The sequence below is a fragment of the Lupinus angustifolius genome, chromosome LG17, assembly GCF_001865875.1.
Source record: "Lupinus angustifolius cultivar Tanjil chromosome LG17, LupAngTanjil_v1.0, whole genome shotgun sequence".
Taxonomy (NCBI): Eukaryota; Viridiplantae; Streptophyta; class Magnoliopsida; order Fabales; family Fabaceae; genus Lupinus; species Lupinus angustifolius.
This window is the reverse complement of record NC_032025.1, coordinates 14862491-14887032: the sequence shown is the minus strand read 5'-3', so window position 1 is coordinate 14887032 and position 24542 is coordinate 14862491. Positions and strand designations below refer to the sequence as shown.

The following is a 24542-nucleotide window of genomic DNA, read 5'->3' as shown; positions in this document are numbered from 1 at the left end:
AAAATCAGTTTTTCAGTTGGATAACTCTTTTCTCACACATGTAACCTGTTACTCAATGAAGTAACCTGTTACACACTATTTTTGAAAAAATGTTTTAAGTCTTTTAAAAGTGTCTCACATTTTCTAAAAAATAGTTTGAGCAATTATACTTGTATATACTTAAGAGTTTAGGATAGAAGTACTTACAAATACTTAATCTAATGTCTTGAAGCTTTATCTTCATTTGTCTTCATAAGTCATCTTCCTTTTCTTCGTTTTGGTGATGTTGGTGTCTTCATCAAAACTGTGCCAAGGTCAGGAGCAAGATCTTCTTCACAGAAATCATTGATTGTGCCGAACAACAAAGCCTTCTAGTTGAATCTTTCTTCTCTATACGCATCATACACATTTATGCATGTCTCCTACGTTTCCTTCAAGTCTTCGATTAATGAAGCCAAATATATGTCTATGTCATTTCCTGGTTGTTTAGGTCTAGAAATTAACATAGATAACATCACGTATTTGCACTTCATGCATAGAGAATGAGGTAGGTTGTATATCACCAACATCACTAGTCATGTACTGTGGGAGCAACTTTGAATACTATGTGGGTTAATTCCATTCGTTGACAATGCAAGGCATAGATTTCTTGATTCTTGACCAAAACTAGGATAGTCATGATCAATTATTCTCCATTGAGGAGAATATGCAGGATATCAAAGCTTGCCATATTTAATCCTCTCTTCATCATGCCATGTCAACTTCTTTGCATCTTTGGCATTGCTAAACATGTGCTTGAATCTTGCTTTGATGGGAAAAACCATACAACCTTTTTGGGAATAGAGTCTTCCTTCTTATATCGTGATGCATTACATTTAGGACAAAACTTTAATGAAGCATACTCATTAAAAAATAAGATGCAATCATTTTCACAAACATGTATCCTAGTGTAGTTCATGGAAATGAAGCGTAATATTTGTTTTGCATCATAAGTTCGAGAAGGGATCACATTATCTTCCGACAACATCTCATTCAGAAGTGCAAGTAAATCGGTGAAACTCTTATCAGTCCATCCATTAACAAATTGCAACTTATACAACCTTGACACTGCAGCCAATCTTGTGAATCTAGTACAACCATCATATAATGGTTTCTCAACATCACTTATCAACCATTGAAACATCTCATGACAATCCTCAAGATCCTCTTCAACAACGTTTGTCATTTCCTCGAAACTATCATCTTCATATGCATTTGTGTAGTTGTCTTTCATATGCATCTCATCATCACAATCCACATCGTCTCTCCTCTCCATGTCTTGTCCAACATGTGTAACTTTGAACAATACCGTGACACACTAAATGAACTTTTAACTCATTTGGAGTAATTCGGTTTGAGTAACAACATCTTAAGCAATGACATACAATTCTATAAGGGTTTTCAACATTCTCAATTGCAAACCTGACAAATGATTTCACTCACTCCTCATACTCATTCATCAATCAATTGGCACTTATCCATTTTATATTAACAAAAAATATAATGATAATAAATACCTAAAGCTAAAGTTTGGAGTTAAGCTCACCAAACAGAGCAAATACATTATTATGTAATTAAAGTGAAAGTTGTCGGAAAATCCTTAACTCAATACAAGCTAAATGAGTGAAATCACTTCCACTCAGTTATAAGGAAAATATTTATAATTCAATACAAGTTAAATATAATGTAATTAAAAAGACAAATCATTATAAGGAAAACTCACTTTCAATTCGGTGTTTAATGCGTGAATGATGATTTTGAGGTTAAACGAGTGAAGGATTTTCGAAATCGGTGAAGAAGGATTTTCGAAATCGGTGAAGAAGGATTTTTGAAATCGGTGAAGAAGGATTTTCGAGGTCGATTTTGAGAGCAAATGAGTTTCGCTGCTGAGTAAATGAGTGTCGGGATTGCTGAATGTGTGAGAATAAGGGAACAATTTAATTTTTTAGGGTCTCATAGTATCTTCAATAATGCATTATGAAGATAGCGTTGTCAATGATACCTCATTCAAATATAAAGAAGGTAAGTGTTCCACAATGCAACTTGAAGGAAACGTTGTGGAAGATACAATATATTTTACGAATTAATTTTTTTAGTGATATTCAAATTAACAATGACATTATGACATTCGACTAATGACATTTAATTAAATATATAGAACAAATAATAATGACAATAAATAACATTCAAACAATCTAAGAAATGAGAACTCGTTAATCGATTAAGAAATGAGATAATTGATTATATGGAATTACAGTAGCTGAAATCTTGGATTTCGTAGGCTCGTTAATCAGTTAAGCATTGTGTTAACTAATTAAGTATAGAGGAAATAGTTTTGTTGATCATATCGACAACACTTCTTATCAAATGTGTTGTTGTATAGCTAAAAGAAAAAAATATGAGAGATAAGTGTTCAACAATGCTTTTCTACGAATGCGCTGTTGAATTAAACGTAATCAACAACACATTGTTAAAAAATGTTGTTGTATAGGTATAACAACAGCACATGCATAAAAAAGCACTATTGAAGGCCATTATTCCTAATTCTATACAGTTAAGCACACAACATAAGATAACCTGAATGCATACAGAAACACCAAATCACAACTATATGAACACAACTGAATTTCAACTGAATTTATATATTTAACATTAATTACACTTAATGATACATAAAAATATGTTACATACACCAAATCATATACATTATATTGAATATTAATTGAATTCCCTAAGCTACAATCTGTGCAAAAGTCTACTATACCTAATTGCCAACACAACTAAGTACAAAGAGAAGGAGGGGAGAGAAGATAAAGGGAACTGATATATTTCTCTCATTTGGTTTAGAGGAGAGTATATGAAGAAAGAAGAAAAAGTGGAGTGAGACCCATGTATTTTGTTTCTCCTCTCATGTGGAAAGAAAATGAAATGAAGATTAGTTATCTCAAATTATGTCTCAAATCATGTCTCGTACCAATGACAATGAAACAAAAACAGAAAAAAATAATGAGTGTTTAAATTTTTAATTGACATTGCATGTTTTCATTGGAATGAGACAAGATTTGCAACATTGTTTGGTGTAGATATACTAATATGCAATAATATCCTATATCATTTAGGTTTGGAGTAAAATTTGAGTCACTTTATTTAAGGGACAAGAGTCTCAATGTATGTTGACAATAAACAATATGCTTCTCGTTACTTAAATGAGGTACATCCTTCTACTGTTTTTGAATATTTAAAAGTTAGAGTAAATTACATTTACAACCACTAAGTTTAAGTGAAATTACATAAATTATCACTTTTTCTACACTTATACAATCACCCCAATTTATATACATACATTACACCGACCACCTCTGCATAAGAAATAACATATATAAATAAGAGTAATTTATATATGCACAAAAAAGAGTAATTAATATAATTTTATTAAAACTGAGGAAGTGTTAGTATAACTTAAAGTTACAACGGTGAACTCCTTAAAAGATCCAACCTTATCAATAGTTACCACATCAAGATAAAAATACATATGAAATTAAAAAAAAAAATATGTTTGAAAAATTAAATCAATAATAAAAAATAATATAAGACTATAATGTAAAGAAAAAAGAAGTGACTATATCACTAATCTCCAAGTTAAACTAGCCAGTTGTAGACCTCAAGTGAAATTGTCTCGTCATAGGAGAAATTACGTGATTGTAGCCAATAGTGGCATAATGGTAATAAATACTGAAATTTCGAGCCAAACATCTGGATATCAATCCAAAGATCTCATTCCTAAAATTTGAAGCTTGAAAGTGCTGGCGTCTCTTTTGAGCACTCAAATCTAAAGAAAGCTACTTTCAATTTTCATATCATTTATATCATTCATTTTAATAAGTTACTTTTTTATTTAAAAATTTAATAATTATTAAGAATACATATGATAAATGGTATAGTGATAGTTAATATTTATACGCTTTTAGTGAATTTTTTTTTCTCTTATTTATTTCTTATTTACAAATATTGTTTATTTTTTTTTCTCTTATTTACAAATATTATTTAAAAAAATTTCTGACCACTTTCAACTTAGGCTCTTTGTCTCGCATTAATTGAAGAGCCCTCTCTTCCTCATATCTATCTAATTCTCTTTCTTTGATTCTCTTCGATTTTCTCTAAGCTTTGATCCTCTGCTTCCAACTACACCTTCTTCATATTTTCAACTTTCACAGGTAACCTTCATCAATTTCATCACTCAAAAATCGCGTTTCGGACATAGCTCAATTAATTTTCCAGCATCTTGGCTCAATAAACTCTAGCCATTTTCCTGTTTTAAATCGTTTCAGCTTTTAGATTCGATCGTATCAACTTCGTTTCAATTCTATGGTTATGGTTTTTATTTGAAGCTTAGTTTCATATCTTATTCTTAATTTGAATCATTTAATTTTTCTTTTATTTTTTCTGATGGTGACCTTTGTCGATTCTGGGTTTTGCTGTAATTTGTAACTTAAGGAATAAATTTGAATTAGCTATTAATTTTCTGAGCAAGAAAGGAAAGAAAACTAGTGTTGATAACGAAATTCAATGTATTTGGCTATTTTATTATTATCACCTTAAACTAGCTTAAAATATTTTTGTTGGCAAATGGCAACTACAGTGTCCCACACCATCTTGTGGTGACATAGAAATTATATGAACTTAATCTCTTGTGTGCTGAAGCGTTTATGCTGAACACTGGCCATGAATTTCATTCACTCTTATGTTATTATTTGCTCTCTGTTAATGAAAATAAGAAGCCACACATTTCTATTCGAAGTTATTTCTAATTATTCCAGTTCTATTATCTATGTTTCTATCTGTATATTCTTGAAGTTTGATAAACATGGATAAAATTTAGTTTACACAAAAAGTAGCTGGAGTTGTATTGTTTTATTAATGACATATTTAGAAATTTCTTACAAACAGAAATTATTTTCGTAAGTTAACCTTATAAAAAATGTTCGCATCACAGTGCTCAAATGTCACAGAATTTGTTTTTTCAACTCTAGACTTCCTGGGATCAACATGTGGAGTAGATTATCTTGACTCGAAGCTGCTAAAAAATTGAAGATTTGTAGAGGAAGATGGTAAAACATTGCTTAAGAGAGTCTTTAAAATCTTTGTTCGGAAGTCACATGGATCCTGATAAAGATGAGCAACTCCAGGGAGCTAAAATAGGTAAAATCTCTATCCATGGTTTTACATAGATCGCACCATGACAGAAGGAATATGACATCATGGAATATAATAAAGAATATCTTGCTATGATTTATGTCTATCATATCACCTTATGATGTTCAAACAAATGACATGGTTTATCTCTACTTTTCCTTACAGAAATTGAACACAAAGTGAAAAGAATATTGAAACTTATTAAAGATGATAACCTTGAAGAGGATGGTACCCCAGTCGAACTTTCTGTGAAGGAACCACTGGCTGAACTGATCGAGGATTTCTACAATCAATACCAATCACTCCATGCACGATATGATCATCTAACAGGCCTGTTACGGAAAAAGATGAATGACAAGCAAGAAAATGAGAGTTCTTTGTCGAGCTCAGATTCAGATTTGGATAATTCTTCAAGGGACAATGGCAGCAAAAATGGACAACTGGAAAATGAATCTCACAAGATAAATGATGGCTTAAAGCAAGAACTTGAAATAGCACACAAGGAAGTTGCTGAGTTAAATCTGCAGTTGACGACTACAAATGAAGAGAAAGAGGATCTAAATTCAAGATATCTTGAGACACTGAGCAAGATACAAGAGGCAGACAAGATCATCATGGATTTGAAAACTGATGATGAAGCATTAGGTATTCAACAATCAAAACTTTTGGCCACAAATGATGAACTAAAGCAGCAGCTTGATATTTCTGGTAAGATAGAAGCTGAACTAAGTCAAAAATTGGAAGATTTGAAGACAGAAAGAGACAGTTTGACTGTGGAGAAAGAGACAGCTCTACAACAGATTGATGAGGAAAAGAAGATCACCGATGGCCTGAGAACCATGGTTAATCTACTGAAAGATGAAAAGTTAGCTCTTTGGGATGGATTAAAAGCTGTTACAGGGGAACTTTCCATTCTGAAGCAGAAGCTGGAACATGCAGAACAACAAGTGACTAATATAAGCTATAATCTGAAAGTCACTGAGGAAGAAAATGAATCTTTAAAATTGAAACTTTCACAGGCTTCAGATGAGGTCCAGCTGGATCACAACAGAATACAAGAACTTGAAGCTGAATCTAGTCAGTTAAAGGAAATGCATGAGGATAGAGACAAGGAAGTTTCAACCCTCCGTCAGATTCATGAAGGGTATCAGAATGAATCATCTAGTAAAATTAAGGAAATAGAAGCACAAGTCGAAAACCTGGAGTTGGAATTAGAATCACTTCAAACCCAGAAAAGAGACGTGGAAGAGCAAATTAAGAGTAGCAAAACTGAGGCAATGGAACTGGGCGAGCAAAATTTAGGGCTACAAAACCAAATTTCAGAATTTGAAACTAAGTCCAAAGAAAGAGAAGAGGAACTATCTGCTCTCATGAAGAAACTCGAAGATAATGAGAATGACTCATCATCTAAAGTAGCAGATTTCACATCTCAGATAAACAAGCTGCTAACTGATATAGGCACATTACATGCTGAGAAAAACGAACTGGAAGAGCAGATAATTTGTAAAAGTAATGAAGCATCAGATCAGGTCAAAAGCATTGCTGATGAGGTGAAAAGGTTGCAGCAGGAAGTGGAGTCCTTACAACACCAGAAATCTGATTTGGAAGTTCAGCTGGTGGAAAAAATGCAAGAAAATTTGGAGTATGGAATTCAAATGCATACTCTGAAAGAGGAGCTTGACAGAAAAGCCCTGGAACAAGAGAGACTTACGGAAGACAGAGAAAATTTAACGATTCAGACAAGGAATCTAGAATTAGAGATGATCGCTATAGAGAACCATAAGAGTGAAAATGAAGAGCAAATAAAGGCTAGCAGTGGAGAGATCAGTCATCTGAGACAGGAGAAGTTGGAGCTACAGCACAAAATAGCAGAACTGGAGAAAATATCAGCAGAGCGAGAATCTGAGTTTTCTGTTCTCCAGGATCAACTTGAGAAAATTGAGGGAGAGGGCTCAGTTCAATTAGCAACCTTCACTGAGAAAATAAACTCTAACAGTGGAGAGCTAAGTCATCTAAGACAAGAGAAGCTAGACTTACAAGACAAGATAGCAGAACTGGAATTTTTTTTGGCAGAGAGAGATTCCGAGTTTTCTGTTCTCCAGGATCAACTTGAAAAGGTAGAACAAGAGGGCTCAGCTCAAATAGAAACCTTCACTGAGAAAATAAAGGATAACAGCGATGAGGTCAGTCATTTGAGACAGGAGAAGTTAGAGTTACAACACAAAGTAGCCGAACTGGAGAAAACATTAGCAGAGAAGGAGGTTGAGTTCTCCAATTTACTGAAAAAGCTTCATGAAAAAGAGAATGAGGCTTCAAAGAAAATAGTTGCTTTCACAGCCCAAATAAACAATCTGCAACAAGAATTGCTATCCTTGCAGAAAACAAAAGAAGAAATGGAGCGTCACTGTGAACAAGATAAAGAAAGACATGCAGAAAGCCTTGTAGCAGTAGAGAATGAAAAGACTGAGTTAGCAAGCAGATCTGTGGAACATCAGAGAGCATTGGAGGAACGAGAAGATGCTTATCAGAAACTTAATGAGGAATATAAAGAACTTGATTGTTGGTTTATGGAATGCAAGGCTAATCTTGAAGTTGCAGAGGAAAGGATTGAAGAAATGGAAGATGAATTTCATAAAGGCAGTGAGTCCAAAGATAAGATTGTAGATAATTTGGAACATACAGTTGAAGAACTGAAAAGAGACGTAGAAGAGAAAGGATACGAACTCAATACACTGCTTGAGAAAGTCCGCATGCTTGAGGTCAAGCTTCGGCTATCAAACCAGAAGCTCCGAGTCACAGAACAATTGCTGACTGAGAAGGAGGAGAGCTTCACAAGGGCGGAAGAGAAGTTCCAGCAAGAACAGAGAGCACTTGAAGACAAGATTGCTACGTTGTCAGCAATAATTGCGGCTAACAATGAAGCTTTTCAGGAAATCATCTCTAATGTTAAGGAGAGTGTAAATAGTGTGATGACTGGCATAGAAACTATTAGCTTTAAATTCTCTGATGACTGTAAAAACTACGAAACCACTATCTCCAATATCTCATATGAGCTCTGGGCCGCAAAAGCCTGTGTCAGCGAAATCAACAAGAGAAAAGAGGAGTTAAAGAAAGACAGACAACATTTATCGGAGCAGCTGAAGGAAAAACGTGAACAGGAATTGGCTTTGAGGGAGGTGATTGTGAAGCAAGAGGCGAAGTCGAGCATGGAGGAATTAGAGAAGACGAATCTGACAACAACTGTGTTTCAACTTAAGAAGACAGTTGGAGAACTAGATAGAATGGTAAAAGAAAAGCATGATGGTATGTTGGATTTGGGAGAGGAGAAAAGAGAGGCTATCAGACAGCTATGTTTGTGGATTGAATATCACCGTGGTCGTTATGACTATCTCAAGGACATTCTATCCAAGACTCGCATAGGCCAAAGAGCAGTGTAGTTTGTTCTAATTTTTGTTGTAGTTTGTGCAAAAAGGTATGGATCTGATTTGTTTCATTTTTTCATGTCAAATATTTTTCCCTTTTCTCTGAATATGTGTGTGTAATGTGTTTATAATTCAGGAGCATCGTATAGAATTATTGAATTAGTTTTATTCTTATGGTGAATTTGAATTGTTGAAGAATAAAATTGATGGGTTGATGTGTTATTTTAGTTTATAATTTGAGAAATTATAATCTCACAATTTATATTCATAATCTAAAAATACAATCTATACCAACATATAATTAATATTTCGTCATCCTCTTATCTGAAGTGAATCAAGGAGACTTGAACAATTTGTTCGAAGGTTAATCTTCTTATGCATTTATGAGTGAGAAGGAAAATCAACATGCTAAATAAAGGAAGGAAAATGACACTTACACTTTAAATATTAAAACGTAGTTTTTCTTATATCATTGCAATCAACCTTGGGGAAAAAAAATCGATATTACATATTGAAATTCATGCTACGCATATAAGCAACCAAAATGACAAGGAAATAGTGATCTTGCCCCCAATAGATAAAGAGTGTAATTGTAAGGAATTTTGGTTCGTAGTCTTTTACCCTAAGTTCTAGCTCTTTTAGGTAGTAGGCACAGGTTAGTGTATTTTCCTCTAGAAAATTTACGTGGATAAACTACACTATCACACGTTTGGTATATGTTTCAAAATATTTATGGTTTGTTAAACCATGGACCTCTAAGTTCCCATAAAAACAAACAACCACTAGGCTACATAGTTCTTTTATTATTAAGATACAATGGAAGTCATATTTAGGTACACGACGTCCATGGAGAGAGAATATGTCAGGAAGTCATGGATGAGATCCACGACTTCCCTAAAAATACACTACTTCCGTAATTTTAAAACATATACCAAACGTGTGATAGTGTAGTCAAACTACACTATCCACGTAAATTTTCCATTTTCCTCTTTCTTCTAATAGGGCTTAAAATAGAGTATAATGATGGTCTCTTTTAAATATGTTTATGATAATTATTTTAAATAGTTAAATTAAAGTAATCAAATTTAAGTAAGATATATGATTATAGATATAATTATAATGAAAATTATTGTGTATACCAAAAGTTTATTTCTTTTTTATGATATACAAAAATGGAAATAAGAAAATCAAGTAACATCATTGTTTATGGAAGGGTATGGTCCCAATTTAGAGAGCAAAATAAGAACAAAACAAAGTTATTCTCTTCATCCTATCATAGGAGAAACTAAGGATAAAGGTGATCTATAATTGGAAGACCAACGAACATACATATTCTATTATAGACATAGTGTTAAAAATATATTTGTATATTTCTATATTTTTGTCAAATACCTAACCTTTCATTAAATAAAATTACAGTAATTGCATATATTTATTTTTACCATACCTGTTATTTAATTAAATAGATTATATGACAAAGTTATTGATTATAAATTATAGACTTGTTATTATAATAGAGAATATAATAATGAGAAAAATGTCTTTTATAATTTTTACTCTAAATTATGCTTGATCATAGAATTATTGAGAATATGACATCAATGACTCAGATAGATCAATATATGTGTGATAACATTTATTGGATAAATATTAATAGATATCATTTATTAAATTGCACATATAGGTGATGCATATGTATATATGATCATTGAACTAACTCAAATGAGAATTTCTAATGATTAAGATTACCTTAAATTGTTAATAAGAAATTCTCAAAAAAAAATTAAATAGTTTCTTTGACCGAAGATTAATATAGTATTTAACATGTTATTAATTATACTCTGATTTGGGACACATAACGTCTTATGATGTTATTTGAATGAGTATTGAGTATAATTAAATGCTTGTATAATTAATGATTAATCAAGAAGGAATCCATCTATTCTTGATAATGAGTTTTGAGCTCCATAATAAAACAAGATATTGATCAAGGTATGAAGATGAATAAAGAAATGAGTTTCTTTGAGTCGTTATGACCACTTATTAAAGTTTGATAATTGTACTATATCATTGCAATCAACCTTGGGGAAAAAAAATCGATATTACATATTGAAATTCATGCTACGCATATAAGCAACCAAAATGACAAGGAAATAGTGATCTTGCCCCCAATAGATAAAGAGTGTAATTGTAAGGAATTTTGGTTCGTAGTCTTTTACCCTAAGTTCTAGCTCTTTTAGGTAGTAGGCACAGGTTAGTGTATTTTCCTCTAGAAAATTTACGTGGATAAACTACACTATCACACGTTTGGTATATGTTTCAAAATATTTATGGTTTGTTAAACCATGGACCTCTAAGTTCCCATAAAAACAAACAACCACTAGGCTACATAGTTCTTTTATTATTAAGATACAATGGAAGTCATATTTAGGTACACGACGTCCATGGAGAGAGAATATGTCAGGAAGTCATGGATGAGATCCACGACTTCCCTAAAAATACACTACTTCCGTAATTTTAAAACATATACCAAACGTGTGATAGTGTAGTCAAACTACACTATCCACGTAAATTTTCCATTTTCCTCTTTCTTCTAATAGGGCTTAAAATAGAGTATAATGATGGTCTCTTTTAAATATGTTTATGATAATTATTTTAAATAGTTAAATTAAAGTAATCAAATTTAAGTAAGATATATGATTATAGATATAATTATAATGAAAATTATTGTGTATACCAAAAGTTTATTTCTTTTTTATGATATACAAAAATGGAAATAAGAAAATCAAGTAACATCATTGTTTATGGAAGGGTATGGTCCCAATTTAGAGAGCAAAATAAGAACAAAACAAAGTTATTCTCTTCATCCTATCATAGGAGAAACTAAGGATAAAGGTGATCTATAATTGGAAGACCAACGAACATACATATTCTATTATAGACATAGTGTTAAAAATATATTTGTATATTTCTATATTTTTGTCAAATACCTAACCTTTCATTAAATAAAATTACAGTAATTGCATATATTTATTTTTACCATACCTGTTATTTAATTAAATAGATTATATGACAAAGTTATTGATTATAAATTATAGACTTGTTATTATAATAGAGAATATAATAATGAGAAAAATGTCTTTTATAATTTTTACTCTAAATTATGCTTGATCATAGAATTATTGAGAATATGACATCAATGACTCAGATAGATCAATATATGTGTGATAACATTTATTGGATAAATATTAATAGATATCATTTATTAAATTGCACATATAGGTGATGCATATGTATATATGATCATTGAACTAACTCAAATGAGAATTTCTAATGATTAAGATTACCTTAAATTGTTAATAAGAAATTCTCAAAAAAAAATTAAATAGTTTCTTTGACCGAAGATTAATATAGTATTTAACATGTTATTAATTATACTCTGATTTGGGACACATAACGTCTTATGATGTTATTTGAATGAGTATTGAGTATAATTAAATGCTTGTATAATTAATGATTAATCAAGAAGGAATCCATCTATTCTTGATAATGAGTTTTGAGCTCCATAATAAAACAAGATATTGATCAAGGTATGAAGATGAATAAAGAAATGAGTTTCTTTGAGTCGTTATGACCACTTATTAAAGTTTGATAATTGTACCATACTTTAAAGTTGGTCAAGAGCTATAAATATAAAATGAAAATTTGAATTAATGTTCTAATAATTCTTGAAAGTAAAATACATATTATGTCATAATAACGGGTTGTTAAGGGTATTGTTAGACATCAACCTTGATTAGTTTAGTATTGAATCTACTAGGTCACACAGTAACGAGTTTCTAATATTTATAATATAATTATATTATTTGATAATTCAATTAGAAAATTTAATATGATCAAATAAATATCTTTTATAGAATACCATTTTAATTTTATGTGTGCATTAAGAATTAAATGACAAAGAAAAAACAAAAGAAATCATTGTGTTATTTTATAAATAATATGTGATAATTAGTTTGTAATATTTCAACCAATAGATATTACTTAAAAAAGGATGACTTCAAATTGTTTTACCACACTACATCAAATTATATATGCATATGGCTAAAGAAGTGGATAGTTGATTTTTTCACTGCAAGTATTGTTGGAGTTTAGAAACCAAGTTCCTTTGGTTTCTCTTCTCTGCACTACTTGCAGAACACAATGAGAAGAAGAAGAAAAGAAATGTGAGAAGAAGACGTGAGTGATTTAGTGATTGCGTGAAAGAAGGAAGGAGAAGAGAGAAATTGTTTATGGAAATCAATATATTCAATGCAATGATTTCGATCTTGATCAAATCTATTTATAGAAACTCATAACTACTTTGTTGTTATAATTTCTATTTATAGTAATGTGCCAAACTAACTAAACCACTTTATACACTAAGCTATGAATTACAAATGCAATTACTACAAAATTAACATTCCCCCTTAATTCATGCTTTCTATACTAACAATACCCAATTGTGTTCTTTGCCTCTCAAAGTCTTTGATCTTCAAAGGTTTAGTTAGCACATGTGCCAATTGTTCTTTGGATTTGCAGAATTCCAACTTCAAATTGTTCTTCTCCACTTGATCTCTTAAGAAGTGAAACTTGGTCTCTATGTGCTTGCTTTTACCATGAGCCACTGGATTTTTTGCTAGGTTTATTGTTGATTTATTTTCAACAAACAACCACATAGGTTCATCATCTTTTTGCATTCCCAATTCAGTGAGTAATGCCTTCAACCACACTGCTTGTTGACCACCAAAACAGGCTGCAATATACTCTGCTTCGCATGAAGAAATGGCCACTACTTTCTGCTTCTTTGAACACCAACTTATTGGTGCTTCACCAAGCTTGAATATGTAGCCACTTGTTCTCTTCCTATCATCCTTATCACCACACCAATCTGCATCTGTGTAACCATGGATGATACTCCTTCCACTGTTTTGTTCTGTGTCTCTTGATGCAGGAAACAAAATGCCAAAATTCATACTCCCTTTAAGATACCTTAGTATCCTTTTCACTGCCACTAGGTGAGTATGTCTTGGATTTTCCATGTACCCGCTTACTAGACCCACTGCATAAGCAAGATCATGTCTTGTATTGCAAACATATCGAAGAGATCCTATCATTTGCATGAAAAGAGTTGAGTCTACTGCCTTATCTTCTGAGTTCTCCATGCTTGAGTTGCTTAGTGTGTTGCCAGTTTCAATTGGAGTTGATACTAAGTTGCATCCTAGCATGTTGAACCTTCCAAGTATATCATAAATATACTTCTTTTGGTGCATTAGGATACCTGCATCTGTTCTGAGAAATTCAATCCCAAGAAAGTATGAAAGGCTTCCCATATCAGTCATCTCAAACTCATGTTTCAGCTTCTCTTTGAACCATTCAATTTCTTCAATATTGTTTCCTGTTATTACCACGTCATCCACGTATAGACATGTAACAATAGAGGCTTCTGTAGTTACCTCTCTTGTGTAAATGTCATGCTCATTGATGTATCTCTGGAATCCTAGCTTCAATAGGAACCCATCTATTCTTTTGTTCCAAGCCCTGGGTGCTTGTTTCAATCCATACAAAGCCTTGTGCAATCTATAGACTTTGTGTTCTTGATCTGGAATTACAAAGCCAGGGGGTTGTACTATATAGACTTCCTTGTCTAATGGACCATTCAGGAAGGCAAATTTCATATCCATCTGACAAATGTGTCATCTTCTTGAGCTTGCTATTGCTATAACAAGTCTTATGGTTTCTAATCTGGCCACTGGTGCAAAAACTTCTTCAAAATCCAAGCCTTGCTTCTGTAGGAACCCTTTAGCAACAAGTCTAGCCTTGTGCTTAGAAACTGATCCATCAGGCTTCAATTTTACCTTGTAAACCCATTTGACTAGGATAGCTTTCTTGTTTTCTGGCAGATTTGTTAGTTCCCATGTAGCATTTTTTCTATGGAGTTGATCTTTTCCTTCATTGCTTCTCTCCAACACTTCTCTTTCATTGCTTGATCAAAAGACACAGGCTCCATTTGAGCTAATAGAGCCATGTGCACAAAGTCTCCTTCTTGAGTGATTGTAGAATCATCAAGGATTTCATAGTCTTTGAGCCTTGATGGCAATTGTCTTGATCTCTGTGGTCTTTCATTCAAAACAGCTTGATCCTCATTGCTTGTCTGAGTTTCCTCCTCTGATTGTGTGTTGTCAAGCACCATTCTTACTGAGTTGTTGGGTGTCTCAGTTGTTCTATTCCAGTTCCATGCTTCTCCTTCAATGAACTTTAAGTCTCTGCTATATGAGATTGCGTTGGTGTTAGGATTGTATACCTTATAGGCCCCTATAGAATGGTAACCTACAAAGATCAGCTTCTCTCCTTTATCATCAAGCTTCATTCTAGTGTTCTCTGGTATGTGTTTGAAGCAAATAGATCCAAAAACTTTGAGATGTTTTACATTAGGCTTGTGTTCAGTCCAGGCTTCTTCTAGAGTCTTGTTTACCAACCTCTTTGTAGGATATCTGTTCAGTAGATAGGTTGATGTTGCTATTGCTTCTGCCCAAAACTTCTTTGGAAGGCCCTTTGTTCTTAGCATGCTTCTTGCCATGTTCAACACAGTTCTATTTACCCTTTCTGCTGCTCCATTGTGTAGAGGAGTATATGGTGCAGTTATCTCATGAGTTATGTCTTCTATTTCACAGAAATTCTTGAACTCATGAGAGATATACTGACCTCCACCATCACTTCTGATCAACTTCAGGTTCTTACCACTTTGTTTCTCTGCTGATGCCTTGAAACTTCTAAATCTGTTGAACACATCAGACTTTCTTGCTATTGCATAGGTCCATAATTTTCTTGTGAAGTCATCCTTGAAGGTCACAAAGTACTTGTTTCCTCCAAGAGAGTTTTCTTCTAATGGACCACACACATCAGTGTATACAACTTCAAGTGGTTGAGTGGTCTTGGTTGGGACTTGTGAGCAGAATGTATTCCTTGTTTGCTTGCTTGCAAGACAATCATCACACACATCATTTGAGGCTTTGAGAGCAGGTAACCTATGCACAATTTCATCCTGACTTAAGTGCTCAAGACTCTTGAAATTTAGATGCCCAAATCTCTAATGCCAAATCCATTTCTCATCTGCTATAGACTCTAAGCATTTCTGATTTCCAAGCTGAATGCCAATCTTGAAGGTCCTATTTTGAGCTAGAGGTGCCTTCAAGACTAACACTCCCTTCTTGTTGAACACCTTGAGCATCTTTTCTTCCAACCTCATTTTGTACCCTTTCTCAAGTAATTGTCCAAGACTTAGAAGATTTCACTTCATTCTTGGCACATATAACACATTTGAGATGTATGAGGTTGAGCCATCCTTCTTCTTGATCATCACTCTGCCAATTCCTTCTACTTTGATTATGCTATCATCAACAAACTTTATTCTGGTTGCCACTGATTTGTCTAATGTTACAAACCAATCTTTGTTCCCTGTCATGTGGTTAGAACAACCTGAATCAAGATACCAACTACCTGAACACTGGTTTGTTACCATTAGCAAAGCATCATTTGATTAAGTGGCTTCTTGAGAGGAATCAATACTCCTAGCCATCAACAATACCTCCTATTCTGATCCCTCATCTTTTGCTAGTCTTGCTTCTTCTTATTTGGTTTGAGTGGCCCTTTTATCTTTGCACTATGAAGCATAATGTCCCCAATTTCTACAGTTGAAGCATTGAATCTTGCTTTTGTCTTTCTTGTTCATTCTACTCAACTGATTGTTCCATCTCTTGGCTTTAATGACTTCACAACCGGTGCTCTGATTCTTCTGTTGTGAATTCGATCCAGGCTTGAGATTGTCAGTCTCCATTCTCCTACAACCTTGCCATTTTGTTTTGTCTCTTCTGAATTTATCAATCTGTCCAGGGCCACCCTTCTTCTTGAACTGAGCACTCAAGGCATGATCTGATTGTCTATAAATCTGCCTCTCCATGAATCTCTGCTCATGCACCTCCAAGGATCCTTGCAATTCATCAACTGAAAGATTGTCAAGATCCTTTGCTTCCTCTATCACTGCCACCACATGATCAAACTTTGGATGAAGAGTTTTGAGAATCTTCTCCACTACATGTTGTTCAATTAGTGTTTCTCCACACCCCTTCATTTGGTTTATCAGGCTTCTTAACCAGTTGAGGTACTCAGCTATGGATTCTTGCTCATCCATTTGCATCAACTCATACTGTTTTTTGAGTGTCATCAACCTCACCTTCTTGATCTTCTTTCCACCAGAATAGTTCTTCTCCAATATCTCCCATGCTTCCTTTGAACTAGATGCTGCAGAAATCTTTTCAAAGTTAGCCTTATCCTCACATTGGTGGATCAAGAAGATTGCCTTGCAATCTCTCTTGCTTGCTTCTCTATACTCCACTGAGTTTTCATCTACACTTGGCATTCCACCTTTCACCATATCAAGACATTCTTGAAACCCAAAAATGGCCTTCATTTGAATGCTCCAATGTTCATAATTCTTCCCATCTAGGATTCAAAGATTCATTGCAAATCCATTCGAAGTTGCCATTCTTCTACACCTCTGATTTCCCTTCTGTTTTGCAGTCTTGGTTCTCAGTCTGTGAACTTCACTTCTTGAAGCCTCCTGTACCCAATCTTGGCACTACCACAGATCCCAATCGTATAACTCTGACACCACTGTTGGAGTTTAGAAACCAAGTTCCTTTGGTTTCTCTTCTCTGCACTACTTGCAGAACACAATGAGAAGAAGAAGAAAAGAAATGTGAGAAGAAGACGTGAGTGATTTAGTGATTGCGTGAAAGAAGGAAGGAGAAGAGAGAAATTGTTTATGGAAATCAATATATTCAATGCAATGATTTCAATCTTGATCAAATCTATTTATAGAAACTCATAACTACTTTGTTGTTATGATTTCTATTTAGAGTAATGTGTCAAACTAACTAAACCACTTTATACACTAAGCTATGAATTACAAATGCAATTACTACAAAATTAACAAGTATATGCGTGTTCCTATTTGAGAAATTATAATTTGTAGTGGATGTGTATTTTTCACAGAGAGGAAAGACAAAATAAAAGGGACATTGACACAATGCGTTTTTTTTATAATTGTAATGTCTTGTGCACTCTTTTCTATTTTTTATTTGCTATACATACAAATAAAAAAAAGTTTTGTAAGTAACAAAATTATGGGTTTAGAGCATTTTATTTTCTGCTCCATTGATTCAAAAAATTGATAGCAAATATTAGTCTCAATGTAAATAACATGTAGATTGTTCATAATTTTTAAGAAAAAATTGAAAGATTTAGGAACTGCAACCGAATACGCATTATATATGCACTTTTTGATTATATATAATTTTAGAAACAAATAGATCAATATTTATTCAATGTGTGTTAATTAAGAACACTATAAGACTACTTTCATGAAGTTGGTGGATAGAAGATTAAGGACAAATAAAGTTCATTCATTTACCATATTCTCAGTGAATATATTAAGATATTCTTCCGCTTTAATATCTATATTATCCTCGATGGTTTGACATGATTGACTTGGCTATATGATAATATTATTATTTATTATCTTTAATATTACATATCTTTTAAGTATAAAGTCTCTCACCCAATAAAGTCTATTAAGTTTTTTCTTACAAATTGTAATAGAGCCACTTTCATGTCATGTAATTGGAAAATAATGGTTCAAATTATCATGTATTTATTTTGCTAATTTGGGATGAATTGTCATTCTTTATTCATTGCAATGCGCGGTTTGAATTATGAGAAAAATATGTATCAACCGACAGTTTAAGAATTTTTTACATTATTATTGCATCATTCATAATTTATTTTCAATCACCATTGACTCTGAAATAAAAATAATATAAATGAATCGTGAATTATGCATTACCTATGTATAAATCTTTACATCATCAACATATAAATATTATATTCTTCGATTATAATCTCTACGCACTAAATTGTGGATATTCATAATTTGTGAAAAAATGCATTGTCATTAGATTTAAATAATGCTTATGGTCATGCCTGACAAATTTTTATGTTCAAATTTGGAATACTTTAGTTTTAAGAACCCACTACCCTGTTGCTTCATATGGATGTTAATTTTTTTTAATGCTGCTTTATTTATCTTTTTGCAAAATTTACAATCAACGGGTGGTTTTGATGGGAATTGTACATGGATCCGTATGGTTGTAAGATGGTAATACTACCACTAGGCAATCACTTGCAATATTGTTGTTTGTTGTCCAAAATATATCCTAAGATTTCACATATTCGGGATTGGACTTTGGTTGCACTGGTGGGAGATGGTAGTTTTAGAATGAGTGCTTTTAAGTGGTTGTGTGTTCTATACTAGATGCATAATTTTGCATTATGTTGTTTGCTGGAGTTCGAATTAAATATAAATATAATTTATTCTCAAACATTTCATTCCATTATCACTAGTTCCATTCATTTAGTGGCCTTTGTATTCAACGGTAAGGTCTCAAGTTCTACCCGCATAAATTGCCATTTTTTTGAACCGTGCCTCGTTAGTATTAAATATAAGAAATATTTATGGTCGGACATTACAATGATTCATGATTTATGGCCGGTTGAATTCATATCTTTATATCTGATGATCACTTGATTTTGGAATTTTTATATTGAATAATTTTGTAAAGTACTGGGCAACAACAGCTATGTTGTATCTTGTAAGAACCTGTGAATATGTGGTAGAAAGGTAATAACCATATCACTGGGCTACAATAGCTATGTTGAATATTGTACTCCAAAATATATTGTTATAGACACCTTATAAATAAAATATAGAGTAAACTACATAGATTTCCCCTAAGTTTTAATAAATTACACGAAAAACTCCTTCCTTCATTGCACCTATGTAAACATCCTCTCATTTATATATGCACATTACACAAACTACCACTGCTATTAGTTGACTGCTAAATAATAGTGTTATGTGCATATCACATGTCATTTAATGAAAATTTATGATAAAAATAATATGACTTCATATAAACATGTTTCAATATTATTATTCACAACTTGTTTGATAAAATGATTGAAAGAATTATAGTGAATATTAATCCCTCCCCCAGACACACACACATATATATATATAATATATATATATATATTAATAAATATTACTAAAACATGTTTTACTTTTTTGTATTATGTTGTTTAAGATGATTTTTTTCTAAAATTTCTTATTTAATCCACACATAAACATATATAAATTAATAAATAGTATTATAATACTTTTTAGTAATGTATAACGCAAACATGTTTGTAATATCATTCTTTTTTGTATTATTTCTTGTAATATTTCTATATCCTTTGTTATCATGACCAATATTACTATGTCATTGTTGCTAAAATATTGGTATTGAGTTACTTGTTTTCCTATTAAATAAGACAAATATTAAAAGACATATGTGCACTACTATCTACGGTCTAAACCAAAAAAGAAACTATCGCTATTAGCAATTATTATGATGTGCTCTTCTTTAGCCTGCTTCCTTTTTTAATGCATTCTCATGCTCACTTGCAACATCTTGAGTTAGTTTATCTTGTTGATTATTAATTGTCTCCTGGAAAAAATGGTAGGAGTTGAGTAAAAAATTTATGAACACATTTGAATCCAAGTTCATTAAGTTCGTCTTTTATACCCGAGTTGAGGTTGTAGCTTGCACTTCAACATTAGAAGCATGTTTTGAGCATGTGCTTTGAGTTTCCTAATGCATAATCAGGGCAATGCAAGTTAGGAGACAATGTTGCATGACATTATAAGTAAATGAAATTGCACTTTTTACCTTTTTGTTTCTCTTTTTTCCTTGGATTGGAGTTCTCTGAAAAGTGCAGTAGTTATGTCCAAGTTCATTATAAGCTCTACACATGCATGTGTGTGACCTTCTTGCATCCTTAGTTCTTGATGGCCCTTCAACAATACTTTTATTTCTAGCTCTCCTAGGCCTTCCATGTAGCCTCTTCAACAGTAGGGGTTCAATTTGGGTGATACTTCTCCTATTGGTATCATCAATATCTGGCTTAGGATGGATTATTTCATTATATGTGAGACAATATTTTGATTTGCAGTAAGCTTCATCACAATATTTCTTCACATCTTCTCGTATATAAGCAATACAAGAACACACATGCTTACATGGCAAGCTAGAGACCAACCAATAATTACTACCACACGGCCTTAAGATCAAGTTAACCACAAATGTCGTATGTCCATCAATCACTTGAAATTCTTCTCTCCCTACATAAGTCACTATACAAAACCTCTCATCTTGTACGTTAGGCTTTGTTTGGGAGTTATGAGGGAAAGGGAAGGAGAGTGATCAAAAGGTTAGGAATGGAAGGGAAAAGAAGGAAATCTTCCCCCTCGTTTGGGAGTATGAAATTTAGATGAGGGAGGGTTAACTAAGGATAATGTAAGAATATTTTTTATTTTTCCATTAAAAATGTAATTAACAATGAGAAATGGACAATAATGTATAATTATATAATATCACTAAAAATATTTAGCTAGTTTGACATTTTATCTCCAAAAAACCCCAAAATGGGGAACTTTAAAAATAGACATATGGAGGGTTTTGGAGGGTTTAAGAAACCCTCAAAAACCTTCCCCTCTTCTTCATCCAACTCCCAAACAAGGGGAAGGCTTTCCAAAGCCATCCCTTCCCTTCCCCTCCAAAACCCCACTCCCAAACAAAGCCTTAGTGCTTAAAACCTTTCGAAGGTTAGGAGTTATGTTATGCTGAAACCCACAATGCTTTGCATACCTTCTTTGAAATTTTCCCGTTGATCTACCCATAATAGACTCCATCATAGACAATATAGTCTTTTTCCTATCATCTACAATCTATGTATTAAATACTTCACACACATTATTGGTCATATGATTACTTTTACATGTTGGATCAATTATATGCCTTACCCACATACTTTTAGGCCTATCAACATCTAGAAACCATTCTACAACATCATTGTTGATTCTTCTCATAGTAGCAATGACTTTATTAAACATAGTTTCATTGTAAGTCATTGCAACCGCCCAGAACTCTGTTGTTAGTATTGAAGACCTAAATTGAAGCTTGAATTTCAACAAGTGGTTGCAACAAAACCTACCAACAAAAACAATTAGTGATTAATATAGTATTTTTAAAAATTAACAATACAAGATTATAATTAATCAATTATCTATGTTATGAATTCGGAAATATCTCACATATTTCAAACCCTAAAATTCAAATAAAGAATTATTTAATATCTCTAACTTAAACCAAAATATAAAAAAAACATGTTATCCTAAATTACTTCATTTTCCACAACATGTTCTTTTTAAAAAAAACAATTAAGTAGAAGATCGATAATTAGCAAGACATTATCTATTCACTACAAGGAGATATACAATTTAAACATACTAACCTTTTGCCTATCTGACATTATGGTCAATTTGTCCTCTTTCTATTCTGGTACAATGTGCAATGTTTCAGTTAATATGGTTAGAAAAAACCTTCATGAATCCTTACACTCCACCTCTACCACAACAATTGCAATAGGAAATATACCTTTATTTCCATCAAGAGCACCTATAGCTAGGAAAATTCCTCAATAAGGATCTTTTAAATGGAATCCATCAATCCCAAACCAAGGCCTACAACCTCTAACAAATCCCTTTTTCATTGCATCAAAACATACAAATAATCTTTTAAATTGTGGGTTCCTATCAATCATGATCCTTGCAAACCCCATTGTCACTTTACTCCAGAATTTGTTTCTCTAACAAGAGTAGCCCAAGCTGGTAAGTCATTGTATGAAGATGCATGAATCTCCTCGACTATTTTGATGTACCCTTCTCTTGGCACAATACAATTGCATATGGTTACTTGGCTAAAGGCCATGTTGTTCAAGTGGCTCTTGTTTCATGCTTGATTAGTTCATGTTGGGGTCTACCACCAACTTACTCTCTAATTTCTTTGCAATTCAAAATGAAGTTGCATTAGAGTTCTTAGTAGTTCAAATGCAATTATGCACACCATTATAAGTCTTAATTTTATTGGTTACTTGGTCAGGGGTAGGTGATGCATGGATCCGCCAACCACATCCCTCAGCTGCACATATAGTAGTGACTCTTGCTTTTTCATTTTTCAATCTCTCCACCTCAAATCCCTCTTGTATGACATAGTCCTTCAATACATCCCTAAAGTGATGAACATTTAAAAATAACATATTGGTTTCAAGTTTCACCTTATATCTAGTTTTTCATTATAGTCATTAAATGCATCGTTCTCATTTCCACTATCAAGACCTTCACTTTCATTCACTTCCCCACTCTCACTTTCACTCTCATTTATTTCCCCCACATAGTCCTCATCAGTGATCACTACTTCATCAATGATAATATCCTGGTTCTCAACCACTTCAGTCATTTTACCTACACATTAAAAAATAATGTAAAAATATAAGAATGAATGTTTTTAGATGTGATAATATGATGTATAAAGAACCTTTTATTACTATAACTACTACTATACAAGGAACAAAGCATGATTCAGTTAGATCAAGGATTATGAAGCTGAGAATTTAACAACATAATGGAAAGCCAATTTGAATTAATATTATCAATCTCATGTTGATATTTTAAGAGAAGTCAAAGTTTACAAGCCCCTTCTTCTACGTAGTTTTTATGAAGACAAAGATTTGAGGAAAGCTTGAAGATTGATTCAACTCAACAAACAAGAAGCCGAAGACTCTAAGGTCATATAGAATTAGAAAATTATTTTATATATTTTTAGAGTTCTAAGATGATTGCTTAGTTAGAGTCTAGGTTAGGTAAACTGAGGATGAGAATCTCACAAAACTAAAATTAATTAAACTTAAAATAAAAGAGTCTTTCATTTATTCATGATAGGTAGTATGCATACACCTCATTTGATAACACATGATTTCATCACACCAAAATAACAATCATTTTGAAATTATAATTTGTATATGCATACATCTCATAGAAGGTTTACTGTGCATCAAGAAACTCTCTTTTCACACAGTTAATCGATTATACAAGAAGTTAATCGATTAACTTAGTTCTAGAGAATTTTACATAAGATCTCTAACTTTAGATAATCGTTTAAGTATCTTAGTAATCGTTTAACGTCCAACATAATAGAACCTATTTTCAAATATGGTAATCGATTAAATGTATTGATAATCGATTAAGGGCAATTAAAATCTGTTTTATATATGAGGTTGTATTTTAACCCATGAACAAGAATTAGACTTTAAAATTTTTTAGATCATACTCATATCATACGAAAGTTCTCTTCATCCAACTTTCAAGTGAAAAAGTGCTAAGTTCTTGAGTGGTTTTCAAGGAGAAGAGTGAACTTGATTCACAAATTTACAAAGAGTGTGATACATCTTCATAAACAAACCCTCATAGTTTTTCACCAACTTATTTTTATCTTTATGAGATTCTTGTGTTAGGTTTTTGTAGCTGATCTTAGAGTGATTAAATTGCAATTAGTGAGTGCATCAAACTCAATATTATTGTTAGCCATTTGAGAGAAAAATCACCATAGCTGCAATTAGGTTGATTAGTGTTCTTCATCTCTTATACAAGGGTCTTGAAAAGAAGAAAGAATCGGCTAGGACAAATCGTGAGTAGGTGTAGTATCTGAAAGAGGCGAGAGAAGGTGAAACTGCATTGCTTGGCTTAGAGTTCAAGAAAGGAGCACTTGTAGAAGTGTCAAATTGGAAGCTTGTTTGTAATTCACATTAAATTTTCTAGTAAAGAAAAATCTCCCAAATCAGACGAGAGGACTGGATGTAGTTTGCAAGTGG

General features: G+C 32.7%; 2 protein-coding genes across 3 annotated transcripts; one reads left to right on the top strand and one right to left on the bottom strand.

The window, feature by feature from the left end:
• On the top strand, positions 4088 to 8855 carry LOC109331818 (intracellular protein transport protein USO1-like). Of its 2 annotated transcripts, none has more exons than XM_019566555.1 (4): positions 4088 to 4232; positions 5049 to 5217; positions 5377 to 7193; positions 7374 to 8855. In XM_019566555.1, the coding sequence occupies exons 2-4, from the start codon at positions 5124 to 5126 to the stop codon at positions 8646 to 8648; spliced, it is 3186 nt and encodes a 1061-aa protein (XP_019422100.1). In that variant the 5' UTR covers positions 4088 to 4232; positions 5049 to 5123; the 3' UTR covers positions 8649 to 8855. The 2 variants fall into 2 exon arrangements, with proteins under 2 accessions (XP_019422100.1, XP_019422101.1); XM_019566556.1 differs by having other exon boundaries at positions 5012 to 5217.
• On the bottom strand, positions 16336 to 17142 carry LOC109330911. The gene has a single exon (XM_019565179.1). It carries the CDS (start codon positions 17140 to 17142, stop codon positions 16336 to 16338), a length of 807 nt encoding a protein of 268 aa, XP_019420724.1.

Excerpts from the sequence above, each read along its gene's own strand:
- LOC109331818 (XM_019566555.1), top strand. The coding sequence starts at position 5,124 with ATGGTAAAACATTGCTTAAGAGAGTCTTTAAAATCTTTGTTCGGAAGT. Across the intron at positions 5,218-5,376 it reads ACTCCAGGGAGCTAAAATAG|AAATTGAACACAAAGTGAAA; the intron begins GTAAAATCTCTA and ends TTTTCCTTACAG. Across the intron at positions 7,194-7,373 it reads TAGCAACCTTCACTGAGAAA|ATAAAGGATAACAGCGATGA; the intron begins ATAAACTCTAAC and ends TTCACTGAGAAA.
- LOC109330911 (XM_019565179.1), bottom strand. The coding sequence starts at position 17,142 with ATGAAGGCCATTTTTGGGTTTCAAGAATGTCTTGATATGGTGAAAGGT.